Here is a 10611-nt window from a genome sequence, read left to right on the forward strand (position 1 = left end):
CCTTATATTTTTTTCAAGCATAAGAAAGTAGGTCACCCAGAGGCATTTAACAAAATTCAACATATTCCCATTACATACCATCAACAAGACAACCCAAAACCTAAAAAACTCTTATAAAAGTGAAGCTATGCCTATCTGACTTGACCTCATTTTCCTTCCTTAAATAAGATTAAACCTTCATTAACATATAGAATTTATAATTACCCCACTTGTTTGCACCACTAAAAGTCTCTATTTTGGAATAGGGTTTGGATCATTTTAATTCATTTATCAATAATTACTAAGTGGATGATAATAATTTAACCTCCATATAATATTACTCTATTCTAGAATATTTTTTCGTAGTACTCATGGATCAAAGGTTGAGATTTATGTCAAAAGTAGTTATATTGTTTTCACTCTTTTAATTAAATTGATTAATTAAAAACAAAGTCATATGAACATGAGTTATAATATTTTGTGCATATGGTATTCAAAGCCATGATATTGTAAGAAAGCCTATTTGCACATTAAGAATTTTCATGATAAAGTGACAATAAACCTCCACCGTTAAATATTTTATAATTATTAATAATAATCCTATAAAATAAAATTATAATTTATTTTTTATAATTTTCTCAATTTATATATGATGAACTAAGTGTCTTAATATTTATAAATATTTATTAGTATGTTATTAATAATCTCTCATCCATTTATATTAACCAATAATTCTTTTTTTAATATTTTAAAAATAACTTCAAAATAAACCAATTATCAATAAAAAATTATTAAAATCAACGTAATGCACTACCATTTTGTTTAGCTTGTCACTCATAATAGACTCCAATTTATAGGCCGATCTTTTTCTCTCTCATGTAAAAAAAAACGTAATTTAATAAAGTTAGAAAAAAATCAATAAATCGCCAATAATTATAAAATACAAATAATAATTTTCTCGTTAATACAACGTTATATTTCAAGTTTCTCCTTGCATTTTGGATTCAATAAATCCCAAATTTAGTAAGGCCAATGATTGTAAAGTATAAATAATAATTTTAATTTTTTTTTACATTTCTACATTTGTAAAGTATAAATAATAATTTTAATTTTTTTTTACATTTCTACATTTGTAAAGTATAAATAATAATTTTAATTTTTTTTACATTTCTACATTTTACAATTCTAAGTACAACAATTTTAAGTACAATTCTACATTTCACATTTCTTTTTACATTTTGGCAGCTTTGGACCATGGCCGAACATTTTAACATATAATCACATTTTAACTTAAAACAGGTAATAGAATACAACTCATAGGCAAGTCTTTTCTCCTAATTTGTAACCTAAAAATAATAAAACCAACTTTAATCCGGCCTATGATTGTAATGCTCCTTTTGAAAAGCCTGCCGCATAAAGATGATAATGTATAAAATAACAAAATATACAAAATACCAAACCATTTGATCCAATAGGTTTCTTTTTAAATGACACTGAATTATATTAACCATTAAAAAAGGATTACAAAACGCCACATGAAATAGACCTACATGTACAGTAGTATCCATCTTCCTTTGCAGCTGGTTCATTAATATTATCTTTACACATAGATATATGGTACATTTCATCTTCTGTTCTCCTTTTACAACTCTCTTCTCGAACAAAACCAGACTTACATACTGGATCAACAGTTGTATGTACACCTTTCTGTAGATAAACATGATCACTATGTTGTCTGATGAAATCCCTACTTCGATGGTCATGTTCCTTCCTTACAAATGCAAGCTTACTTTCATCATGAGATGAAATAACCAGTGCTTCAGGTAGTACTTCTAGTGGACCTACATCACAGTCAAATTGTTCATGTCTGGCTGTACACACATCAATATGCACCTTCTTCACCAGTTGCTCTGGAGGACCATTCAGGGCTTTAAAACTATCAGATGGTTCCTTTCTCTTGATAGGCTTCATAGATAAAGTTGTCAAGCAATAGGATTTTAATGCATCAATATAAACACTTTTGAATTCCCCAATTTTACTATTCACTTCTCCAAGTGAAACTCTAGGTGTTTGCAGCCCATTGCTTCCAAGGTGTTTGACAGGCAGTTCATCCCCATATACATTGATGCATCAATATCAACACTTTTGAATTCCCCAATTTTACTATTCACTGCTCCAAGTGAAACTCTAGGTGTTTGCAGCCCATTGCTTCCAAGGCGTTTGACAGGTAGCTCATCCCCATATACATCCTTACCAATTTCTTCAACATTCTGCAACATCTGATCTTGAATTCCATATTCATCTCTAAAGCAGTCAAGGGGTTCCTTGATGGTTTCTTCTAGAGGACCACTCAATTATTTAAATCTATCAAACAGATCCTTTCCCTTGATAGGTTTCAAAGAAGAATTTGTCAAGCAATTGGATTTTAATTTGTCAATAGCATCATTTATGAATTCAACATTTTTATTTTCCACTCCTCCCAGGGAAACTTTATGTGTTTGCATCTTATTGCTTCTGAGATGTTTGATAGATAGTTTGTCCTCATATACTCAATTTCCAATTTGCTCTACACTCTGCAAAGGCTGACCTTGAATTCCACATTTGTCTCCATAGCAGTCAAGAGGTTCCTTTGTATTGTGATGTTTTGAAGGTAAAGTTGTCAAACTTGATTGTAAAGGATTAACTCCATCAGAACCATTGGTAAGTTGAAAAAATATCTTTAAAATTTTTGTACCTTCACTTTCCTGGTTCTCATGCTGAACTGGCCTTTCACTAATAAGCATTTCATTTCCAAACTTGTGTCGTTTACCCCTACCACAAGCAGAAAGAAATTGTCTTTCACACTCTTATCCTCTGTAATTTCCCGACCCTTCTGATTCTCTCTGATTGCCAATTGATTGTTTTTTCTTCCACTGTTGTCAATGATATTGGGAACAACATTGTAATCTGTACATTCCTAAATAAGGTTGTCACAATCCTCTACCTCAAGCAAACCGCTATGACATGGATTTACATTTTCTGTCCCAAACCAACCACTATGACATGTTCTTGAATTTTCAATAATCACTCCACTATTATCCAACTCCCAAATTTTTTATTTGTTGGACTCACATTTCTACCAGCAGTATGGATATAGCTTTTAGCAGATGACAGAGAGTCATTGCATGGATCCATTGTTTCTAATTCGACTGGTAATGAATTCAGATCAGGAAAATTAGGCTTTTCTTCCTTTCTCTAAACATTCAAATTTGTTTTGTTAGATTCATTGAGAATTTCTGCATCAATAGCCTCACTATTTTTTGGTACAATTTTATGTTGAATATTTATATTTTGTGAGAATAGAGATGATGCATCAGGTGGAAGAGAATCTTTCTTGCATATATCATTTTCCCCTTCAAAACTTGTTGTTTTTCTCAACATGACATCTTTTAGCAAGTACCTCCATGTGAATACTTGGAAATATTTGTTTCTGAGCCCACATCTCACTCATTTTCAACAGAAATTTTCAACTCATTATCACTGGCAGCTCTTTCTTGGAGCAAAACCTCATAACTAGTGAGAATTTGGCATTTACCTCCTCACCTTTCTTCTCTTTTTCCTTAGATTGTGAGGACATAGACCCTGGATTGTCAGATACCTCGCTTCCATTAGAAAACGATACATCGTGCCTCCTGATAGGGGGTCTCATAATTATCCGAGGGTCCCCTAGAAGGAAGTTGGATACCATGACACTATTACTGAGTTGAAAGGTAGAACTTCATAAACACAGAGCTTCATAAACACACAGAAGTAACAAAATATAAAACCACAAATTGAATTTCTTAGAACTTCATCAACACACAGCTTCATAAACACATCAACATCGTCGCATGAAGGAAGTTGTAAAAAAGACCAAAAAAGAGTTGAAGAAGCCTCAAAACACCTCCTCTCAAAATTGTTGCAGTGATGCGAATGGTTGTACGACTTCACTAAACTTAATGGCTTCATTGATGAGGGAAAACACATCAGTGTCGACAACGGATTCCACATCCTCCTTAGTCCCTACTACTATTGGCTGTGGCCGCGCCTGGAAATCCGTAGTTCCACTTGAACCATCTCCTGCTCAGCTTGCATCCCCATCTTCTGCACCGAAACCAGCCCAACAGATGTGGATGTGTGCTACTACCTAGCCTGCTATCCTCCTGGTATAGAAGTGATGAAAAAAATCTTGACCTGTAAAATGAAAAAGACGAGGCCTAAAAGCTGGTGCCTGTGTGGAGATTAAAACAGGTTGCCAACAATGGAGCTCATCTCCTAAGTATCTTCCCATTCAACGCCAAAGCCTCGAAAACAATTCACCGAGCAGTGATATAAATTTAGATTTTCTAATTTAAATATCGAGCGTGAATGCTCAATTTGAAATTCTCTGAGGTAGATGAAGCATTGAATAGATTAGGTGAATGTCTAATCCACGCTCATCTAAATGTGGGATTGGGCTGTCCAAAATCTGCATTAATTATATTGAAGAATGAAGCTTGCCGGAAAGTCCATGGACATGTATGGCACTCATGGATCTGTAAGCATGCCTTCAGATGCAAGAGAGTACTATCACAGGTACTTAGCGCTTATTAAATAAGCTATAGGGTTGGAAATATTGGTTGCCCGACAATATGGTTGTTTACAGGAAATTGCTTAAATAATAATGTAGATTGCCTACTGACTCAAAATCAAAGTCAAAGCCGTATTAAAAATATATCGTTAAAAATTACGCGTTGATTTTAGGATCAATTATGCATTAGACTGCGCAACAGAGGTTTAATTTCAATAGATAAATGGGTAGTATTATACAGAAAGTTGATGTTGAATTGGACTTTAATATTATACTTTCATTATAAACAAAGAAATGATATTTTATACCACGTAATTTGGACAAATGAATTCCGAACAAAAGACCTCCATTCAAATACCTTCTGCATGGTAATTTTTAGGATTACTTTGTTTTATTGTAGTAAAATACTTATGGAAAAATTATGAATGTTTTGTATATAAATAAATACGTATATTTCTGGAAAATGTTTTAAGAAAGGGTCTGTTACAAGGTCAAGAAAAGATGGATGTAAGACAAGGTTTTATGTTCAAAAATACTTAAAGACAGTTAAGGGTTTGTTGTTAGCTGCGTGATCTCTAGAGGGAAAAGTAATCCCATGAGGCTAAGAGGAGATAGTGAACTTGAGGGAGTGGGAGGAAAAATATGTTTTTGGTTTTTCAGAGTCTGAAAAGACGTGAATAATGAGAAAACCAAATACGTTTTTGAGTGGCCAGTGGAACTCAATAATTGTCATTGACCGAAGCTGGTTGGGACCAGGTGGTCAAGAGAAAAGTTGGTCTCACTGTTCTTTAGCATGAAATTGGCTCGGGGAGCACCAAGTGTGATTCTGGTTCTCGTGGGTTGAGAGAAGTGTCTTCCTTTCTGTAACCTTGTGACATACAACTTTGGGTAATAGATAAGTATTTATAAACTTGGTATTCTTATTAGTAATTTCAAGAAACTCATATTTATATGAGAACAATATAAAGTTCTATAAACACTAACAAAAGGATATTACTATTATGCATGTGAATTACATGACTATGCGAGGCTTTCACATACTCTAATAACTAGTGGTTAAAAAAAGTAGGTGTGAAAAAATGTGTTTTCTTTTATTTAAAAAAAAACTAAAAGCAATGTCTTAGTGATTTTGTGGGTATCTTTGTTGAGAAGAAAAGGGCATGTACAACCTTGGAAAGGAATGTGTTTGATTAGAGTACCAATTGAAAAAAGTAGTAGTCATTATTACTAGATGTAAACTTAGTAAGTATTGCGCTTAGGGATTCCCAAAAAAATTTATAATGCATAATTATGAAGTTGTATTCAATACAAGCATGTTATGGAAAGATTCTCAAAATGTGTTGTAGGTGAGGCAGTAGTAACCCTTCTAAGTTTAAGCAAGCTGGTGTGGGGTTTCGAAGCTATCCACAAGGAATGGCAGAACTACCTATGAACCCAACTTTGTGGGAATTTGTTTAAAGTATAGGAAATAAATACAAACTGTTATGTAACAACAAATGAACCGATGAATTAGGGTTAGATCCCTGGCTAGGCCATTGCAGACCACCGAGCAAAAATCCCTTAGTCCCATGAGCTCTGTATATTAGGGAAAACCCTATCTATAATAATGTTATAGCTAAAAACAAATAGATTTTTATTATAAGACCAAGTATTCGTGTCCAACATGAGAATAAGAGCAATAACATTTTTTTATGAACTGATGTCTCAAGTATTTAAAGATTACAGTATAACAAATATATATAATTCCAGTGTAGCAATGCACATACACATTTCCAAGTGAGTTTAAGCAAAACATTTAAATAAACCCTCTAATATAAATAAATTACAGCAAATACAATATATCATGTTTAATGTAGCAGAAGTATGAACCAACAACTTGAAAGGAACAAAACATATGAACATTGAAGAAAAAAATAAAAAGTATGTGTCCATGACTTGGCTCGAGTGACCTTTGAGTTCAAAGCAAGAAAATAAAATTCATTTACCCTCTTGCGACAAACCAGGGCCAAGATCTTTGTTAAAGAACGCACAGTTACCATTGGCTACAACCATTGACTGAAAAACATTTTAACTATGGAAAAATAAACCCTTCTCGGTTGACGGATAAGCCATGGACTGAAAACCCCATAAAATCTGGAACAAAAACCCTTTTGGGTTGACAGATAAACACAAAACAAAGCACAACAAACACCCTTGATGTAAGGAAGCGAGGTTTTTCACCATGAGATATTACAGTCACACTTGAAGGTATTCTGGCTAAGGGTTGAAAGTCCAATGAGTAATGCGACATGCTTCTAATACAACCCACCGAAGCCTGCCAGGAAAGCTTTTTTGTAATAAAAAAGGAAAAATTAAATCAGTTGAGGAACCTTTGTGGGTAAACCCCTTACAAATTTAAAAACAAACACACAACTGAAATAATTGTTTAACTAAGCAATGTAACGAAGGGAAGAGTCTAGCGAGATAGACAGATGAATTTTGGAATGGGAACGACCACAAGTCTCTGTTCCTGTAACATAAAACCCCAAAATTCATATTACCATCATAGGGAAATCAAATAGGGTGAAAATACGAGTTTCGTATGTCAAAAAATACCTTACGAGTGAAAACCCTGACCAGAAAATAAGTCTGCGCGCACCATGACACCAATTAGAGGGCAGTAAAATCATGGAGGTCGGAATAAAGCAGTGAACGCTGAAGGAGTGGTAGAGTAGAGGTTAGAAACAAGGAACATGCATAATGAGGCAGTTGAACACTTACGTGGGGAGGGTAGTTACCCTCTAAGTCCCTCCCCGCAATCTCCATTATCGATTCAACCCCAAATTCCACCCTTCGTTGATCTAGTTGTGATCCCAAAGTAGGTCTCCGCCGTAAATGAAACGTCGATCTCGAGGAAGGAGAAACCACATGGAATCAAAGTTCTGGAGGGTTCAGAGGGTCTACGTTGGGTAACCCGTAGTTAGTCCGCAAGGCTAGTTCATATAAGTAATAAACATTAACCATGTGCATATTGCAAAATTGGAAAATGTAAATGTCATAGAAATTTATTGATGTGCTTAGTTAAGTGTAATAATTAATTGTTTTTAGCAAATCAATCTTGTAATTCTACATACCTTGGCGTTTTATATATATATATATAAATGCCAAGGTATGTAGAATTACAAGATTGATTTTATATATATATATGGAAAAAAAAAAAAATTGTGGGGGAATATTACATGTGGTATTAGAGCTTAGATTTGTTGACTGGGTGCAGAAAAAAACTGTGTTATGTGTTCACAGAGAATGAGAGAGTGCTATGAGGAGAAGAGGTGGCCCTCTTTTACACCATCAACAAGACCGATTACTGAACCTGAATCAATGCCTTTAGAAGGGACTAATCCTGAGCTATGGATTCATCTGGAGAATGAATCTTGTAACAAGATTGCCATAATAATGGAAACAATCAAGCAACTCCAGTCAGAAATGGCAACCCTTCAGACTAAAAATGAACGATTAATACGTGAACATGAGCGCATTATGAAGAGCTTGACAGATAGGTAAAATCATCGGAATTCTCAACCTAGTTCTCACAATGGTAATCGAGCAAAGTCTCATAGAAGGAGAGAGGATACCATACCAGAATAAATTCAAACACAAGAGTCATAAGGGAGCTAGAAAACACAAGAAAAGGATTATGTAGACGCATTAGACAATGACGGACACAAAAAGGAAAAGAAACAAAAAGTTGAATTACAAGGTGAAGTCAAAAAGATTAAGCGCCCAAGTTATGATGGTGAAGCTGAGGAAACAACAGATTCTTGGTTAATAAATATGACTGAGTAGTTTCAAATCTATGAGTATGATGAAAATTTAAAAGCTCGGCTAGCAGTGCATGATGTTGATGAGAAATCAATTACTTGGGAAGCATTCAAGAGACATTTTAGGAATAAATATCTAACAAAATAGTTTTATGATGATAAAGCTAAAAAATTCCATGAGCTAAGGTTGGGTCAGTTGACTATGGACGAACATGTGGCAGAATTTACCTCCTTGCTACGATATGTACTGTTAGGGTCCCACCCTAACCCCCTTATTTATGTCAGGGGATCACGTCATAGTCAAGAGTCAATAAAGCCCATATTAATAATTGTAAGTGGTTAACCCGCAATTAATGACGGGACCACAGTTAGTGGCAAATGGGCGGTAGTATTAGTTAGATGGTAAATGGGCGGTAGTATTAGATAGATGGTATTAATAAAACCCACGATAGTGGCTCGTGGTATTGCATGTATGAGTCATATATAAAGGATAGAGACTCCCTGCGAGGAGCATTGTGTCTTGTTTTGTAATCGAGCTCTGCTCTATTGGAGGTTGCCCCCTCGAAGAGGCTTGTGAACATTTCTCTCTGGATAATAAAATCATCGCTATTCTGTGCTCTGGGTATATTTTCATTGCATATTTTGTGTTCTCAGTATCTTTTCTTCGCAAATTCTCTGTTTGGGTATTGCTTTGCAGGTTAAGAGCATAACAAGTGGTATCAGAGCACTTTCCAGGGCTCGGTGGGATCTCCAAATTTTAGCAAAAATTTTTTAGGCTAGAGACGTGTTCCGGCGTCTTTAAACCACGGGATCTGTCGTTAAGCGCATAAACCTGCGGATTTGGGGAGGCATGCACACAGGAAATACAAGAGGTGGTCACGTCTGTTGGACTCCCTTGTAACCCCTGTGGGTACCCCTTCGAGTAGTAGCGCATTAGACAGAACCGCGCACGGACTGTCTTCCACGTACCCTCTGGGTATATAGGAAGCCCCCTAGCTCCCTTGAAACCTCGCCATAGATAAACCTTCGGCCGTCTTGTTGCTACAGTACACCGAGAACAGCACTCGGAGAGATTACTCGCCCGTACGATAGGGTAGTCGGGTTGTATGGCTAAGGGTATGGTCGATCCTCCTTAGTTAGAGCCCTGAAACATTGGCCCGAGTACTACTGTCAGACCCTTATGTATATTGCGATCTGTAGCACCTGACACTCCCCAAGACCATAGTCCCTTTCTCTCAGATCAGCAGCAGCAGTTGTTCCACCATTCAGATATCTCAGATCCACCAGATCTGATATTCCAGATCAGCAGCAGCAGTTGTTCCACCATTCAGATCTCTCAGATCTGATATTCCAGATCAGCAGCAGCAGTTGTTCCACCATTCAGATCTCCCAGATTAGCCAGATCGGAGTAGTTGGAAAGGGTTCCTGTACCTGGATATAATTTTCGCAGGACTTTTGGTGGCATTGACATTTTGAGGATTTGGCGACTGCAGTATTGATCAGAAAGGAGTAAAACTCCGTTAGGAGTTTTCCAAAAAAAAAAAAAAAAAAAAGTCTGAGATCTTCCAGGGCGCTTATTGGTGACCTAGCCCATCAGAATCAGGATGACGAGCTGAGCAAGGTGGTACCATTCAATTCTTGGCAAAAAAAAAAAAAAAAAAAATTCCGGCGGTCCCAAATTTTAGTCAGACGGGTGTATGGTAGAAACTCGCGCTCAAGCAATGGCCAATGAAAGGGCTCAAGCAATGGCCAATGAAAGGATAGAAAAAATAGAAAAAGAGGTGCACTCCCTCCACTCTGTGGTGGAAAGGGTCGAAAAACATCTTAAAGGATTAGAGTGCCTACTACAGGACAAGGGCAAGGAGCCAGCCCACGAGGAGGCGTATAAGGGTCATGAATACCATGAGGGAGAGTCTAGCCACTCTCCTCACGTCTGGCACACCCATCCACCACCCAATCAGAGACCTCCCAAGTTGGATATGCAGAAATTTGACGGTTCTCACACATCCACATGGCTAGCACAAATGGAGCAGTATTTTCAATTGAATCATATCATAGATGAGGGGACTAAGCTTACGGTGGGCACCATGTACTTGGACAGTGAACGATGGCAATGGAAGGAATGGTATCAGCGTTGCAATGGACAATTTCAGAATTGGGGCCAATTTACCAAAGCTCTTCGAAATCGCTTTGAACAGGAAGACTCCTTTTTGGGGCGTCTCACTAAGCTCCGACAGACGGGTA

General features: G+C 36.4%; 1 protein-coding gene across 2 annotated transcripts; it reads right to left on the reverse strand.

The window, feature by feature from the left end:
* Positions 1 to 6361: 6361 nt before the first annotated feature.
* On the reverse strand, positions 6362 to 7523 carry LOC149229321 (uncharacterized). 2 transcript variants are annotated; one of them, XR_016247279.1, is made up of 3 exons: positions 7328 to 7523; positions 7163 to 7195; positions 6362 to 7076 (listed from the first exon to the last, which is right to left on the reverse strand). XR_016247279.1 is itself a non-coding variant. In XM_089375814.1 (3 exons), exons 1-3 carry the CDS (start codon positions 7370 to 7372, stop codon positions 6639 to 6641), a joined length of 333 nt encoding a protein of 110 aa, XP_089231940.1. In that variant the 5' UTR covers positions 7373 to 7523; the 3' UTR covers positions 6362 to 6638. The 2 variants fall into 2 exon arrangements, 1 of the variants encoding a protein (XP_089231940.1); XM_089375814.1 differs by having other exon boundaries at positions 6362 to 6893.
* Between the last annotated feature and the right edge of the window lie 3088 nt (positions 7524 to 10611).

Source organism: Pinus tabuliformis, chromosome J, assembly GCF_031772625.1.
Source record: "Pinus tabuliformis cultivar Carrire ecotype Pingquan chromosome J, CPIR1, whole genome shotgun sequence".
NCBI classification, from domain to species: domain Eukaryota; kingdom Viridiplantae; phylum Streptophyta; class Pinopsida; order Pinales; family Pinaceae; genus Pinus; species Pinus tabuliformis.